Below are 18,197 nucleotides of genomic sequence, written 5' to 3' on the forward strand. Positions count from 1 at the left end.
TTTAAAGAAGATATTTGAAGTGAGTATATAATTGTAGATTGATAGTCTTTCAGCAGTACAAAGATGTTGCTCCACTGTTACCTCACTTTATTGCTTTTCATGAGATATCTGATATTATCTTTGTCGTTGTTTCTGTGTATGTAATATGTTTTTTTCCCCGCTGGCTACTTTTTTTTTTTTTTCCCTTGAGACAGAATTTCGCTCTTGTTGCCCAGTCTGGAGTGCAATGGCATGATCTCGGCTCACCGCAACCTCCGCCTCCCAGGTTCAAGTGATTCTCCTGCCTCAGCCTCCAGAGTAACTAGGATTACAGGCATGCACCACATGCCTGGCTAATACTATATTTTTAGTAGAGATAGGGTTTCACCATGTTGGTCAGGCTGGTCTAAAACTCCTGACCTCTGGTAATCCACCACCTCAGCCTCCCAAAATGCTAGGATTATAGGCATGAGCCACCACACCCAGCCTAGGTTGCAGACTTTATGACGCTTAGCCTAAATACTTCAGCACCATCTCCTAAAAACAGAAGAATAGTGTTCTTTTTTATAACTACAATACCATTATCATGTCTAAGAAAATCAGTAGTAATTTCTTTGTTCCTTTTTTTTTTTTTTTTTTTTTTGAGACAGAGTCTCGCTCTGTCGCCCAGCAGGCTGGAGTGCGTCCCAACCTCTGCCTTCTGGGTTCGAGTGATTCTCCTGCCTCAGCCTCCTGAGTAGCTGGGATTACAGGCATGAGCCACCATGCCTGGCTAATTTTGTATTTTTAGTAGAGACGGCGTTTCTCCATGTTGGTCAGGCTGGTCTTGAACTCCCGACCTCAGGTGATTTCGCCCGCCTCAGCCCCCCAAAGTGCTGGGATTACAGGCATGAGTCACTGTGCCTGGCCCCCTCTGGCTACTTTTAAGATTTTCGTGTTATTACTGGTTTGAGCAATTTGATTGTCATGGACCTTGGTGTAGTTTTTCTCTGTGTTTCTTTTGTTGAGGATTTGTTAAGCTTTTTTGATTTGTGGCTTTATAGTTTTCATCTAATTTTGACAAACTTTGTCCATTATTTCTTCAACTATCCAACAAACCCCCCTCCCCGCCTACCTTTAGGGACTTGTTTACTCACTTATTAGGCTCTTTGAAGTTCCACAGCTCACTGCTACTCTTTTCATTTTTTTCTTTTAGTTCCTGTTGCCATGTCTTGAAGTTCACTACTGTTTTATTTTGCTATGTCGTTTCTGCTCTTAATCCCATTAAATATATTTTTAATTTCAGACATTATATTTTTCATCTCCAGATGTTTAATTTGGGTCTTTTTATATGTTGCATGTCTCTACTTAACTTTTTGAACATATGGAATACAGTTATAATAACTGTTTTAATGTTCTTGTCAGCTGTGTCTAACATGTGTGTTAGTTCTGGATTGGTTTTGATTTTCACCCCATAATGATTATGGGGCGTTTTCCCACTTATTTGTAGCTTGATAATTTTTATTTTTTAATTTTATTTTTATTATATGTATATATTTTTTATTTTTATTTTTATATTTTTAATTTTGAATGGTAATTTTTGATTAGATGGTAGCCATTGTGAATTTTGATGTTTTTCAATTCTACAAATATTCTTCAGCTTTTTTCCTGGGATGCACTTATTTGGAAACAGTTGATCTTTTAGTTGTTGCTTTTATGATCTTTTGCTTTTTTCAGTCTGAGGCTAATTATTTTCCACTATTGTGGTATGACATTCTTGGGTATCCTACCTAATACTCTATGAATTAAGAGTTTTCTCAGTTGGGCTAGTGGAAACAGGTACTGTTTCTGTGAGTGCTGGCACTGTTCTCTAATCTACTGGTGTCCAACCCTTTGAATGTGAGGACTTTGGTGGCAGATATCATGAAAATTATGCATAGACCTTTTTTTTTTTTTTTTTTTTTTTTTTTTTTTTTTTTAAGCTCATCAGCTATTGTTAGTGTTAGTGTATTTTATGGGTGGCCCAAGACAATTCTTCTTCTTTCAGTGTGGCCCAGGGAAGCCAAAAGATTGGACACCCGTGCTCTAATCCATCTGGATTATTTCTTCCTCTGGTCTTTGGTATTTCACTCACTTGCATTTACGTTTCAGTACTCTGCTGAAGACCTGAGGGGTATGCTCTGCAGCTCTCCAGGCATCTTTCTTTGTGCTGCTTTTTTCTGTACTTTTTCCTATGAACTCTAAATGCCTTGATTGCCCACAGCTCTATGCTCAATCTCAACTCAGTATTTGCCAAGTTCTGCCTGGATTCTGTTTCCGTGGAGTGCTAAACTAGGGTCAAGTCACAGTGCTCACCACCTTTGTTTACTTTCTCATAGGGATCACTATCCTTCCTGACTGCATGTTCAGTGTTTGAAAACTTTTTTTTTTCTTTTTTAAAATACAGGAATGGAGTCTTGCTATGTTGTCCAGGTTGGTCTTGAGCTCCTGGCATCAAGTGATCCTCCCACCTCAGCCTCCTAAAGTGTTAGGATTACAGGCGTGAGCCACCATGCCTGCCTGTTTCTTCTATTTTTCTGTGTTTTAGTCTTTTTAGGTAGGAGGGTAAATCCTAGCTCCTTTTACTTCAGTTTGGGTAGAGGGGGAAGTTCCTGCTTTGCTTTTTATTTTTTTCATCACACTTCTAATTTTTCTGTATAATTTAATAATGATTCTTACTAATTTCAGTTTCCTTTACTATTTCTTTTTTTTTTTTTAAGCAGCATATACATTTTTCTCAATATTTCTCTATAATATAAACACCATAATTTAGGGATTTTTAAAGTGATATATCTGAAGCTCAACTCATAGTCAGTAAATATTTGTTGTTTCAGTATTGAATTGGAACACAAGTGAGATAAAGTTTTTATTCCTGTAGAGCTTCATGGCACATGGTAAATGGTTAATGAACACAGTTATTTTTATCTAGCATAGTATGGGGCAGAGATGTTATTTTATTAAAAAAGAAATCTTGAGTCAGGCATGGTGGCTTATGACTATAATTCCAGCACTTTGGGAGGCCAAAGCAGGAGGAATGCTTGAGCCCAGGATTTGAGGCTGCAATGAGCCATGATTGTGCCATTATACTCCAGTTTGGGAGACAGAGTGAGACACTTCCTCAGGGAACGTGGGGGATGAATGTTTGATTAATTATATGAGTAAATCTATGGACCTTTCTTCAGCAAATTTTTCTTACCAGCTAATGGCATTAACAGAGACACAGACCTTTAAAAGGAGAAAGTGGCCAAATGTATATGATCTTAGATACCATTTATTAAGCACTTACTATGCACCAGCAATTGTTTCTCACTAAATTTGCATATTGTGGTATACTGTGGTATGCAAATTTTCTAGCAACAATAAATGACAAGTTTCAAACCCAGGGATTTTTGTTTGTTTTCTTAAACTTTTTGGCAAGAAAAACCCAGGTTTTCAACCATTACACTTTCTTCACTTATTTAGTAGGAAGTTAGTAAGATTTTAAACAAAGTAAATTTAAAGTGGTGTGGTAGAACTCCTTCAGCATGGGGAACATCTGTTTTATTTGGTATCTTTATCTTTTGCTTTACACAATTCCTGGTATATAGTACCTTCTTGTAATTGGAGAAGGTAATGAAGTAACCTCTCAGACAAAATAAACAAATTAATAGTATATATAATATTGGATATACTGATAGAAATAAAGTGTAACACCCCACTGTCAATACTAGACAGGTCCATGAGACAGAAAATTAACAAGGATATTCAGGACTTGAACTCAGCTCTGGACCAAGCAGAGCTAATAGACATCTGCAGAGCTCTCCACCCCAAATCAACAGAATATATATTCTTCTCAGTACCTCATTGCACTTACTCTAAAATTGACCACATAATTGGAAGTAAAACACTCCTCAGCAAATGCAAAAGAACAGAAATCATAACAGTCTCTCAGACCACAGTGCAATCAAATTAGAACTCAGGATTAAGAAACTCACTCAAAACTGCACAACTACATGGAAACTGAACAACCTGCTCTTGAATGACTACTGGATAAATAACTAAATGAAGGCAGAAATAAAGATGTTCTTTGAAACCAGTGAGAACGAAGACACAATGTACCAGAATTTCTGGGACACATCTAAAGCAGTGTGTAGAGGGAAATTTATGGCACTAAATGCCCACAAGAGAAAGCAGGAAAGATCTAAAATTGACACCCTAACATCAAAATTAAAAGAACTAGAGAAGCAACAGCAAACAAATTCACATGCTAGCAGAAGACATGAAATAACTAAGATCAGAGCAGAACTGAAGGAGATAGAGACACAAAAAACCCTTCAAAAAATCAATGAATCCAGGAACTGTTTTTTGAAAATATCAACAAAATAGACTGCTAGCCAGACTAATAAAGAAGAAAAGAGAGAAGAACCAAATACATGCAATAAAAAAATCTATAGGGGATATCTCCACTGATCCCACAGAAATACAAACTACCATCAGGGAATACTATAAACGCCTCTACGCAAATCAACTAGAAAATCTAGAAGAAATGGATAAATTCCTGGACACATACACCCTCCCAAGTCTAAGCCAGGAAGAAGTGGAATCCCTGAATAAACCAATAAGAAGTCCTGAAATTGAGGCAGTAATTAATAGCCTGCCAACCAAAAAAAGTACAGGACTAGATGGATTCACAGCCGAATTATACCAGAGATGCAAAGAGGAGCTGGTACCATTCCTTCTGAAACTATTCCGGGCAGAGACACAACAAAAAAAGAAAATTTCAGACCAACATCCCTGATGAACATTGATACGAAAATCCTCAATAAAATACTGGCAAACCAAACAAATCCAGCAGCACATCAAAAACCTTATCCACCACAAGCAAGTTGGCTTCATACCTGGGATGCAAGGCTGGTTCAACATATGCAAATCAATCAACATAATCCATCACAGAAACAGAACCAATGACAAAAACCACATGATAATCTCAATAGATGCAGAAAAGACCTTCGATAAAATTCAGCACCCCTTCATTCTAAAAACTCTCAATAAACTAGGCATCGATGAAACATATCTCAAAATGTTAAGAGCTGTTTATGACAAACCCACAGCCAATATTATAGTGAATGGGCAAAAACTGGAAGCATTCCCTTTGAAAACTGGCACAAGACAAGGATGCCCTCTCTCACCACTCCTATTCAACATAGTATTGGAAGTTCTGGCCAGGGCAATCAGGTAAGAGAAAGAAATAAAGGGTATTCAGATAGGAAGAGAGGAAGTCAAATTGTCTCTGTTTGCAGATGACATGATTGTATATTTAGAAAACCCCATTGTCTCAGCCCAATATCTCCTTAAGCTGATATACAACTTCAGCAGAGTCTCAGGATACAAAATCAATGTGAAAAGTCACAAGCATTCCTATACACCAATAACAGACAAACAGAGCCAAATCATGAGTGAACTCCCATTCACAGTTGCTACTAAGAGAATAAAATTACAAGGGATATGAAGGACCTCTTCAAGGAGAACTACAAACCACTGCTCAAGGAAATAAAAGAGGACACAAACAGATGGAAAAACATTCCATGCTCATGGATGGGAAGAATCAATATCATGAAAATGGCCATACTGCCCAAAGTAATTTATAGATGCAATGCTGTTCCCATCAAGCTACCACTGACTTTCTTCACAGAATTGGAAAAAAACTACTTTAAACTTCATATGGAACCAAAAAAGAGCCCACGTAGCCAAGACAATCCTGGGCAAGAAGAATAAAGCTGGAAGCATCACGCTACCTGACTTCAAACTATACTACAAGGCTACAGTAACCAAAACAGCATGGTACTGGTACCAAAACAGATATATAGACCAATGGGAAAGAACGCAGGCCTCAGAAATAACACCATACATCTACAACCATCTGATCTTTGACAAACCGGATACACACAAGCAATGGGGGAAAGATTCCCTATTTAATCAACGATGTTGGGAAAACTGGCTAGTCATATGCAGAAAACTGAAACTGGACCTCTTCCTTACACCTTATACAAAAATCAACTCAAGATGGATCAAAGACGTAAACGTAAGACCTAGGACCATAAAAATCCTAGAAGAAAACCTGGGCAACCATTCAGGACATAGGCATGGGCAAAGGCTTCATGTCTAAAACACCAAAAGCAATGGCAACAAAAGCCAAAAGTGATAAATGGGGTCTAATTAAACTAAAGAGCTGCTGCATAGCAAAAGAAACTATCATCAGAGTGAACAGACAACCTACAGAATGGGGGAAAATTTTTGCAATCTATCCATCTGACAAAGGGCTAATATCCAGAATCTACAAAGAACATAAACAAATTTATAAGAAAAAAACAACCCTGTCGAAAAATGGGCAACGGATATGAACAGACACTTCTCAAAAGAAGACATTTATGCAGCCAACAGACATAAGAAAAAATGCTCATCATCACTGGTCATTAGCAAAATGCAAATCAAAACCACAATGAGATACCATCTCACGCCAGTTAGAATGGCAATCAATAAAAAGTCAGGAAACAACAGATGCTGGAGAGGTTGTGGAAAAATAGGAATGCTTTTATGCTGTTGGTGGGAGTGTAAATTAGTTCAACCATTGTGGAAGACAGTGTGGCAATTCCTCAAGGATCTAGAACTAGAAATACCATTTGACCCAGCAATCCCATTATTGGGCATATACCCGAAGGATTATAAATCAGCCTACAATAAAGACACATGCACATGTATGTTTATTGCATCACTATTCACAATGGCGAAGACTTGGAACCAACCCAAATGTCCATCAATGATAGAATGGATTAAGAAAATGTGGCACATATACACCATGGAATACTATGCAGCCATAAAAATGGATGAGTTCATGTCGTTTGCAGGGACAGGGATAAAGCTGGAAACCATCATTCTCAGCAAACTGTCACAAGATCAGAAAACCAAACACCACATGTTCTCACTCATAAGTGTGAGTTGAACAATGAGAACACATGGATACAGGGAGGGGAACATCACACACTAGGGCCTGCGATGGGGTGGGAGGCTAGGGGAGGGATAACATTAGGAGAAATACTTAATGTAGATGATGGGTTGATGGGTGCAGCAAACCACCATGTCACATGTATACCTATGTAACAAAACTGCACATTCTGCACGTGTAACCTAGAACTTAAAGTATAAAACTTTAAAATAAAAACAATGCAAGTAAGAGGTACCACTTGGGGAACCATCAGTTAAAACAAGTGATTTAACTGTTTCCCTTCTGTGAAAATAGGAATAATAATAGTGTCAGCTTCATAGGGTTGTTGAGCAGATTATATGAATTAACACACCTACAAAAAAAAAAGAAAGAAAGAGTTAAAGTACGTACTTAATGATTTGCTTCTGTATAATGTCGAAGTTTGTTTTGTCATGAGAGTATGTGAAACCTGTCTTTGCAGTACCTGGTACATCTTAGGGCTCCACGAATGTCTTTTCTTCTTTTCCCAATTTCATAAAATTGAGTAAAAGGTTATGTTTTAAAAGAAAATTGAGGAACAGTAGTGTTTTAAGAGAAAATAATTTGTAGTATTTTGTTTGGAGATGGAGTTAGGGAAGAAATATTATGTAACAGTCTGATAATCTTCATTTATCATAAATAAATGACTCTTCAGCCATTTAAGCTTCTTTTTTATAGATGGATATTAACTTCTTAAATCTAAATAACATATTGAATATTTAGTGGAGAAACTTTTATTATATAACAGTTGATGTCTTTTAAAATCTTGTTTTCCTAGCAGCAAAATTAGAATAGATAGAGAATTTGTATTGCTGATATGCAAAACCTAACAAATTATATTTAACCTAATAGGCTTTCATATTTCGGATTACAACTTTCACACCATACTTAAATACAAATATACAGATGTGGCTGATATATTCTACCTCTCTGCGTGGCTTACTTGAAAAATAGAACAGTTGCTTAACTGGATGACTTTCAAAATGGTCAACACAGATTGATGGGCTTGAGTGCAGCAGACAGCGGGTATGCAGATGGTGGTGTCTGTACCGTTTGAGAAGAGATGGCTGAGTCTTTAAAATGATTTCACTGGAATGGCTTTGGTGGTGTTGCAGTAAAGGGCGTCTATTCAATCTCAGGTGCTGTGCAGATGGCAAAGCCAAGATAATGTAGAAAAATGAGAAACAAGTGACTATTTAATGTACAGTAATGCATGATCTGCATCACAAGTAAATGACAGTATTACATGCAGGAAACCCAGCCAGATGCCTGTACATTAAAACACATGACTCCTTGAGAGAATTAAATACAGGCAATTTGCTCAGATTTTCTGCAGGCCTGCTGCATATTACATTAGGGTAGAGAGAACAAGAGATTAAGTGCTTTATTTATTGAAAGTGTTTAGGTAAAGTTGGCAGTTAATTAAACATAATCCAATCTCCATATATTTAAATTACCTCTTTGTAGAAAAGTGGGGAAGAACAGCTGGCCTTAAAACAAAAGGATGTAAGGAGTATGATTATCTGGTGAACCTGTGAAAACTAGAACTTCTTTTAGACTACATTTTTCAATTTTGTAACATTTTCCACTGGGCAAAAGCTTAAAAAAATTTTTTAGGACTAGTGTGATGAAAATATCTTTTTTGTTTTTGCTATGTAGGAATTAATAAATTCAAATATCAATGACATGGAAATTTTAAAGTGGGAGGAGTTAATGTGTTGAATGCTGTGTGTAATGGGACCATTTTCACTGTAAAATGTTACATTTTTGTTTTTCAGCTTAAAGAAAGTGGTTATTGTACAGGTCATGAACCAGATTCCCTGGAGTTCAGTACTGTAGGAGGATGGGTATCTACTCGGGCATCAGGCATGAAGAAGAATATCTATGGCAATATCGAGGACCTGGTAAATATTTTTCTAGTTATTATGTAATAATTGATTAGTATATAGATATTACAAAATGATTAGAAGCCTTTAAAAATTAACAGTTGGGGCCAGGCATGGTGGCTCACGCCTGTAATCCCAGCACTTTGGGAGGCCGAGGCAGGTGGATCATGAGGTCAGGAGATTGAGACTTTGCTGGCTAACACGGTGACACCCTGTCTCTACTAAAAATACAAAAAAAAATTAGCCGGACGTGGTGGCGGGCACCTGTAGTCCCAGCTACTTGCGAGGCTGAGGCAGGAGAATGGTGTGAACCTTGGAGGCAGAGCTTGCGGTGAACTGAAATTGTGCCCCTGCACTCCAGCCTGGGCGACAGAGTGAGACTGCATCTCAAAAAAAAAAAAAAAAAGAGTTGGACAGTAGATCCCCCCTCCCATAAGTATACTCCTTTTGACTATAATAACATTGAACATGTATAGTAGAAAGTTAACCAAAACACAACTGTGGTCATTATTTAAGGATGCCCCTTTTCAGGCGACTACGTTTTAAGCTTTGTAGATGTTTCACAGTATCCAGCTCATGAAATACAGTCAGCTTTCTATATCCTCTGGTTTCGTATCCACAGATTCAACCAAATGCAGCTCAAAAATATTTGGAAAAAAAAATAACAGTACCACAAGGAAAATAATACAAAAAGTACAGTAGAACAACAATTTACATAGTATTTACATTGTATTAGATATTCATAAATATTCTAAAATGATTTAAAGCATGTCAGAGGATGTGCATAGGTGTTATGCAAATACTGTGCTGTTTTATGTAAGGGACTTGAGTACTATGGATTTCAGTATCCTTGAAGGTCCTAGAACCAGTTCTTTGGGGATACTGAGGGATGTCTGTATACAAATATTATTTTACAAGCCTTGTGGAAATGAAGTCTTCAACTCTACCATGATTTTAGTCCATTTACTTAGACGATTTCATTGTTGCTACTCTGTTTCCTTAGGAGATTTTGCATTTTTCTGAAAATAATTTTTCCTGTATAGAATTAAAAAGGCTGATTGAAATTGTTCTACCAAGTAGTGGTATGACCTGTCATGTTTTATGTTCACACTACTTTTTGTAGCTGATGTGGTGCCACTTTGCTGGGAGTTAGTATAATAATAGTATAAAATTCTGGGCACCCTAGTTAGGGATTAGGTATGATTTGTTCCATTTGTAGCTTTTTCAGTGATTAGTTGTGTGAATTTGTACAAATTGGTTTACCTTTCTAAACTTCAGTTTCCTCTTCTGTAAAATAGAATAATGATATTTGCTGCATAGAATTATTGTGAGGAGTAAAGGACATAAAATGAAAACTCAAAATCTCTGGTGTGTAGTAGGTGCTTCATAAATGTTGTTTCCTTATCGTCAATATTTTCATAGTAGTTTAAAAGAACTTTAATTTGAGACTATTAAATGATGTTCCCAACATTATTCCTGGAGCTATTTAGCTTTGCTTTTGAAATCTAAAGTTTCCACATTTTCATCAATATCTTTGTTGATAGGAATATTAAATCTTTAATAAAATATGTTGGTTCTTTATAGTTAACACCAAGGAATTTAAAACTTTTGTCTATATTGTGAATACTTTTTAAATATTTCCATTATCCTATTTATTTTTCTTTATTCAGGACATTTAGAAAAGCACATTTTTCTTTTTGCAGTTAAAATAATCTAAATTCAGTTTTGGGGAGAAAATTTGATCCTTTTGCTATTGGATTATTAAGGACTTTATCAATGTTAAGCAAATATTTGGTAAACAGCTACCTTTAGCACTGCGAAAACATGTAATTTATTTTAATCATGTTTTGGAGATATTTAAGGGATACAAATTAAAAGTGTACATCCTAGTGTAATTGTTTGCATTAATAATTACTTAGCACATTTTATTTTATTTTATTTTATTTTTGTTTGTTTGTTTTTGAGACGGAATTTTGCTCTTGTTGCCCAGGCTGGAGTGCAATGGCTCAATCTCAGCTCACCACAACCTTTGCCTCCCGGGTTCAGGCAATTCTCCTGCCTCAGCCTCCAGAGTAGCTGGGATTACAGGCATGCGCCACCATGCCCAGCTCATTTTGTATTTTTGGTAGAGACAGGGTTTCTCCATGTTGGCCAGGCTGGTCTCGAACTCCTGACCTGAGGTAATCCTCCCACCTCAGCCTCCCAAAGTGCTGGAATTACAGGCATGAGCCACCGCACCTGGCCAGCACATTTTATTTTTAACTTGAATTTTTTAACTCTGCAATATATAGTATCTTCTGAAGCTGTCTTAATTTATATTATTTGCTTTTGTGAAAATTTTACTAAAGTTGATAGTCTTTTAATACGTGTGGTTACAATGGAACCCATGAAAAAAATTAAGGAACATGTTAATATACTTCTTAACAGTGCATATTTAATTAAAGCACGGTAAGTAATGATGCTCATAGCTTAGTTAACTGTTCGAAAAAAGTTGAAGATAGTTGTTTAGTCCAAATTTTTAAAAAATTTAAAAGTTTTAACATCTGAAGAGTCAGAAGTCTGTGTACAGTGGGATAAACTTTTCATCTTAAATTCTGGTTCCCACTTGTTTTCAAGGTCATTTTAAGGAATTCCAACAATAGTCCATCTCAAATACTTAATTTAGTGAATGTCTCTTCACTAACCAATTTCCTGAGCATATCTGATTACACTTTCTTATGCTAGTGTTACAGAGCTGAAGCTCATCGCTATTAGTGGTAATCCATTGCTTCTGTGAAAGGAGCCTTGCTACATTCTTCAGTTATGAAGCACTATTAGAAGGAAAAACATTGAACTCTGTAGTGACAAAACCAAACTAAAAATTCTGGATCTTCACAAAAGAAAGTAAAGTATGATGCAGTGAGCATTTCATTTTGAAGAATTTTTGAAGAAAATGCTTCTTTTAAAATTTTAATTGTGAATAGACAATTCAAGCAATTAGAAACTTGTTTTTTATTTAAAAATATTAATTACAGAAGTATAAAAAATGTATGCTATAGCTGGGCATGGTAGTTCACACCTGTAATCCCAGCACTTTGAGAGGACAAGGCTTGAGGCCAGAGTTGGAGACCAGGCTGGGCAACATAGCAAGACGTCATCTCTACAAAAAATTAAAAAATTAGCTGGGCATGGTAGCACATGCTGTAGTTCTAGCTACTTAGGAGGCTGGAGTGGGAGAATTGCTTGAGCCCAGGAGTTTGAAGTTACAGTGAGCTATCATCCCACCACTGCACTCCAGCCTGGGTGACAAAGCAAGACCCTATTGTTTTTTTTTTTTTAATGTCATGTGTATATTAAATACATATCATTTTGAACACTTTTAACATCTTCGTATTCATCCTTCTGTCATGGGATTTTTGGGATGTCAGTTTTTTAGCCAGAAACCTCTGGCTGGCAGCACCTTTGCCCAAGTTTTGCTTGGGCCCACTAGGCTTGTTCAGCCCACTCGGCCTGGCAGGCTGTGCTTGGCTCATGCTACTGGTCTGGATCCCATGCTTGCCAATGACGAGCCAGGCACAGAGCAGTGAGGAGTGTGTGAATGAGTGAATGTGGAGTCTGGCCACAGCACATAGCCAGGGACGCCAGTTGTGGCAGGACGGGCGGCTCCAGGCATTGGCTCCCCTGCAAGGCTGCAGCTGGACCAGGCATACTGGAATGTGGTGGTGCCTGGAAGCTTGGAGACGCCAGGGACTGCAGACCCCCAAAGAGTGTGTCATAGCCCTGGCTCAGGGAGCTCCTAGGTCTGGGCCACAGCTCTTCTCTCCTTCTCTCTCCTGTCTTTCCCTCTCATTGCCCTCCATGGAGCAAACAAGGGGTGTGTTTCAGCCCTGTTTCTGTTACAGCTCTTTCAGCTCCGCCATTTGGCGAGTCGTGCATTTTTGTCCCACATCCAGGAAGAATGAGGTATGTAGACAAGTGGGGGTGAGCAAGGTGAAGGGGTGCTTTATCGAGTGACAAAACAGCTCAGAGGAGACCCGTATTGGGTAGCTCCTTTCACAGGTAGGCCATCTGGACAAGCATCCAGCTCTCAGCAGAGAGCCCACAGTGGGTAGTTCCTTTCCACAGGCAGGGCATCCTGATGAGTGCTTAGCCCTCAGGAGAGAGGAGACACACAGTGGGTAGCTCCTCTCTGTCAGCAGGGCGTCCTGATGAGTGTCAGCTCTCAGCAGAGAGGAGATCCACAGTGGGTAGCTCCTTCCTGCAGACAGGTCATCTGACATCTGCCCAATTCTGGCTAAGTCCTGGGTTTTTATGGGGTTCAGAGTGGAGGAAGTGTGTGCTGATTGGCCCATGGATGGTTATGGGCAGTCCTGGAATAAGCATCATAAGTTCCCACTCTGGTCCATGGAACTGGCAGCACAGCCCCCCAGGCATCAGGTCCTCCCTGGCTTGAAGATGGGGTTTCACCAGGGACCGCCCATTTCCGCCCAGGAGCCTGTCTGCCTCCTACAGCTGTTTATGGTTCCCAGATGCTCTGGCTGTTCAGGCTGAGGGCCTCCTGCAGGCCAGTGCCAAGCTGCCCGCAACCCCCACTTATCCTCCCTTCTGTGCTCATTGGTGCCCAGAGTCCGGAGGCGGCTGAGGCAGCAGGGGGCTGGCATGTCAGCACTGCCCTGAGCATGCACACACCCAGCTGGATTGCAGCAGCGTCCAGGCTCGGCCTCAGTTTTTCTCCAAGAATGGAGAGAAGCCAGGCAGTGGAAGCAGGCACTTCCGAGCCTGCAGGGGCCCGGGGATTCCCAGGCCCCCAAGAGTCTAGCGATGCCTGGGTCTGCAGCCACAGCTGGGTGGCTGCAGCTGTGTCCAGGAGGGTGGGATTCCTGTGTGCTCCTGGCCCTCAAGAGCACAGGGATACCTGGGTCCAGAGCCACAGCTGGGCTGCCGCAGCTGCACTCAGGAGTGCGAGGCTTTTGCTCTGCCAACTAGGAAGGGGGTGGGGCTTCAACCTGTTTCCAGCTCCTGTTGACTCTGTGAAGTACACAGCCCTGATCATGCCACCCCCACTGCAGCTGAAGTCTTTGCAGCAGCCACTCCAGATGGGCTGCTGGTGCCATCACTTCTAGAACTGTTTCTAGGCATACAATAAGCACATAAATATACCTAGTTTTTAACATAAAAAAGAGGACCATATGTGTTTAATCTGCTCTTCATGTTATCAATATATTAACATGTAAATGAACAGGTTTGCACCATCATTTTTAAAGAGTTATATAATTCTTTTATTGAGAATGCATGTTTTATTTAATTCCCTCTTAATGAACATTTAAATTATTCTTGATTTCAAAATTACAGAAAATAAAGGGAAAATAATCTTCTTAGTAATTTCTTTGGTATACATCTGTAATCATTTTCTTTGGGTAAGCTCCTTTAGTTGATTTGTTGGATGAAGAAGTTTATCCATTTTAGACTTTGGATCCTTACAGCCAAATTGCCCTGTAAAAATTTTGTACCAATTGACATTCTCACTAACACTATGAGAATCTTTGTATTTTACTGGACGTTTTATTTATGTTTTTGTATTTTGTTAATTGCTAGTGAATGTAAACTTTTAAAGGGTCCTCATTGGCAATTTTTATTTTGTATTTTGTGAATTGCTTATTGATGTTCTCTGCTCATTTCCTTCAATAATAAATAGACTGTTGTTATTTATCTGTCCAAAATTCATTCTAAAAATATGTTGGATTTTTACCTAACCACTTCTGATTCCGATCTCAGGAACTATTTTTAGAGTGATCCTCCTTCCCCAGTGTACTTCCTTTCTCATTTGTATGATGAGTCACACATCTCTTTCCTTCTCTTAAAACTCAGTCATTGCTTCTGCTGCTTCATCCCAGTTTTGACCTGATCTTAGTTAATATTTAATTATTTTCATTGTTTTCTACTAAGTGGGATTGAAGGTGGGGATAAAGCAAGAATAATTTTTTTTTTCTTAGAATTCTAATTGTCTAGTATTCATGCCTGACATGAATAATATGCTTCATCAAGATTATGATTATTGCTTAGTTTTTGAGTCCTTTAGTTCTGTGCCATATGGATAACCCTAAATTTGGTTTAAATAAATGTGTTATTCTGTTGTTCTTAAGATAATGAATGTCCCTAAACCAATTTAAATCAAGAGATGTACAATCTTAGAATGGTTTTTCCCTCTTTTAAGGTTATATACAAATTTAACTTTAGTCTAAAAATTACTAAAAGATACTAGAATTCTTAAAAACATCACAATTTATTAACCCAATACTTTAAAAGTAGGTTTTACACAAATATATATGAATGTCTGTACGTAGACACACATTCACTAACAGATGTCTAGAATTTACATCATGTATTGTATTAAACAGGTGGTTCATATAAAAATGGTAACACCTAGAGGTATAATAGAAAAAAGCTGTCAAGGACCTCGTATGTCAACAGGCCCTGATATCCATCACTTCATCATGGGATCTGAAGGTAAATATAACTGTAAATTTATTAAGAAAAAATACGGGTTAGTCATGCAGTTTTGTGAAAATCTTTATATTGTGACATCAGATCTTTGAAAGACATGTTTTATATATTTAAGGAGTTTTTTAAATTTTTATTTTAAGACTATAAAGTTTTATTATGAGAACATCTGATTAAATTTCCTCTTACATTATGCTTTTTTATGTTTCTAGAGACAGCTTGATCTTTTAATTTTTATTTCAGAATTTTTAATGAGTTTCAGGAAAAGTGGTCATCAGGATTTAAAATGGTTTATTTTGACATTTTGTATTATAGTATTCTTAAATTTTGTCAGAATTATCGGGGGAAAGGATTGATAAAGCATTATCTTATTGTCTTGTCTTTCTATAATTATGTCTTTTATAAAGTTAATTACTATTTGATTTTTAGAAGTAGAATTTAAAATTCTGCTGGTTCACATATATTTTAAACTTCTGTTGGTCTTTAAAGTTTTCACTACACAAATAGTATCATTTGCTTGATTACTTAATGCTGGGTAGATTTGAATGTAGTTCATCTCATCTAAAACATTTAAGTCCTGTGCAGATCTGGAAAGAAGTAACCTTAAAATAATTATTATGTAGGCATGGTGAATTGTATGGATAAAGTAAACATGGGCTTATTTTTCAATTTTTAGAGTGAGAGAGGGACATTCCTTATATTCAGAGAAATAAGTTAAAAATAAGCAAGTATTTCTAGATTAACAGATGAGCTCATTACTCACTTCAGAAGGTGGTCCAAGCTGTAGAAGATATATTTTGGTAACATTTAGCCATATTCATAAATAAAAAAGCAGGTACAATAAACTAAGATGTTAGGCTTAAATTCTGATCTTTGACAGTAACATCGAAGAGGGAAAAATATAATAAAGTATGTTTCTTAGTGATGTAATACAGATCAGTTGTTTGGCTGATGACCAGTAGTATAGCTTAGATGTTCTTCGTGGTAACCAATGACAGACCTTTGTCAAGATATCTCACCAGTTTACTCAGTTTATTCCTTTTCTGATCAGCATACTCTTCTATGAAAAAACAAAACTATATTTGTAATAAGAAAAATAATATTAAATTCATTTTTTTTTAGTTACTTTATATTATTCTGGGACTTCTTATACTAATGCATCATCTACAAATTAGAAGAAATAACTTTTTGCCATCAGAAGTCAAGTTGAGTAACAAAAATAGGCATTAAAACTCATAATTGTTCATTACATTTTTTGATATTTACGTAGTTGGAGTCAACTCTATAAATATAAATAATTTTTTTTCAAATAGCCACATTATACTTTTTTTTTCTCCCATCAGTCAGCCTTTTAAAAATTCTAGTTGCTAGATATTATGCTGGGACATTTGAGACAGATAATAACAGACAATTATACAACAACATGACAAATTAAATGATCAAGTAAAATGCAGAAGAAATATAGACAAGATGAAGTTGATAGGTGCTTACAAAGGCTTCCCCAGAGAGGCCATACCTAAAGTGGTCTTTGAGGTTGATAAGAAGAAAATAATTCCAGGTCAAGTTGAGGGAAGACAGAAGAGGGGAGTTGCCCTTCAGAATGACCATCATATTGGTGGGCTTAGAAATGAGAAAGGGCCGTGTCTGCCTCATTACGAGGCTGCCGGTTTTTCAGTATGACTGGAATTTAAGGTTTAATTGTGGAGTAGAACAGTCTGTAGGTCTAGGGGCAGAATGGTAAGGACTACAGGGTAGCTGGAGAGATAATTTGGTCTTTTCATGCCTTTTAAAATAGTTTGAACTTTTATCTAAAAGACTGGGCTACCTCCATAGGTAGTCACTAACTGTATGAATTTAAGGAAGGGACAAACTTATAATAAAGTAAGCAAAGAACCGTAAGATTGGGCTGGGCGTGGTGGCTCACACCTGTAATCCCAGCACTTTGTGAGGCTGAGGCGGGTGGATCACTTGAGGTCAGGAATTCAAGACCAGCCCGACCAACATGTTGAAATCCCGTCTCTACTAAAAATACAAAAATTAGCCGGGTGTGGTGGTGCATGCCTGTAATCCCAGCTACTCGGGAGGCGAAAGCACGAGAATCACTTGAAGCAGGGAGGCAGAGATTACAGATTGCAGTGAGCTGAGATTGTGCCACTGCACTCCAGCCTGGGTGATGGAGTGAGACTTTGTCTCAAAAAAAAAAAAAAAGAAAGAAAGAAATAGAAATATAAGAAGAGATATGGTTTATTTAAAATTTATGAGACTACTCATTACTGTAGTTAAATGAGATTTTATTACAAAGTACATGCAACATAGCATACTGATATAAGAGCATGAACCATGAAGTCTATCAGATCTGAATTTCCATCCTGATTCTACTGCTTATATTTCCATGTCTTTGTATAAGTTAGATAATTTTCAGTGCCCAATGTCCTCAGCCATAAAGTGGTAGTAATAAAATTGTTCATCTTCATAAATGTGTTATAAGGATTAAGTGAGATTATGCTGAACAATTTAATGTAGTAAATACTATTGTGGCTGCCTATTATTTTGATATCAGTGATCTTCTGATCCCTAATCCCCATTTCTGTTTGTGAATATAGAGTTATTTTAATATAGGCCAGGAGACAGCATGATTGAAATAGTAAATTTGTATGAAATCATATTCTTAAATAAAATGTATTTTATCTGCTATTTTGACCTACCTGTATAATAACCTCCTGCCTTAAATGTGAATCATAAACTTTTTCTTGAGCTTTAAAATTTTTTCTTTTACTTCAGTTAAATCATTTGATGACAACCTTGAAAGTATTACTCTCCAAAAACCTATTTTC

At 37.4% G+C, this 18,197-nt stretch overlaps 1 protein-coding gene across 3 annotated transcripts in view; it reads left to right on the forward strand.

The window, feature by feature from the left end:
- The window catches only part of AGPS (alkylglycerone phosphate synthase), a 160,531-nt gene that overhangs the window by 65,850 nt on the left and 76,484 nt on the right, over nt 1-18,197 (forward strand). For all 3 annotated transcript variants that reach the window (XM_073019836.1, XM_007965446.3, XM_073019837.1), the window contains exons 9-10: nt 8,776-8,901; nt 15,261-15,369. In XM_073019836.1, coding sequence (XP_072875937.1) covers nt 8,776-8,901; nt 15,261-15,369 — 235 coding nt within the window. The remainder of the gene's footprint in view (nt 1-8,775; nt 8,902-15,260; nt 15,370-18,197) is intronic.

This window comes from Chlorocebus sabaeus, chromosome 10, assembly GCF_047675955.1.
Source record: "Chlorocebus sabaeus isolate Y175 chromosome 10, mChlSab1.0.hap1, whole genome shotgun sequence".
Lineage (NCBI taxonomy): Eukaryota > Metazoa > Chordata > Mammalia > Primates > Cercopithecidae > Chlorocebus > Chlorocebus sabaeus.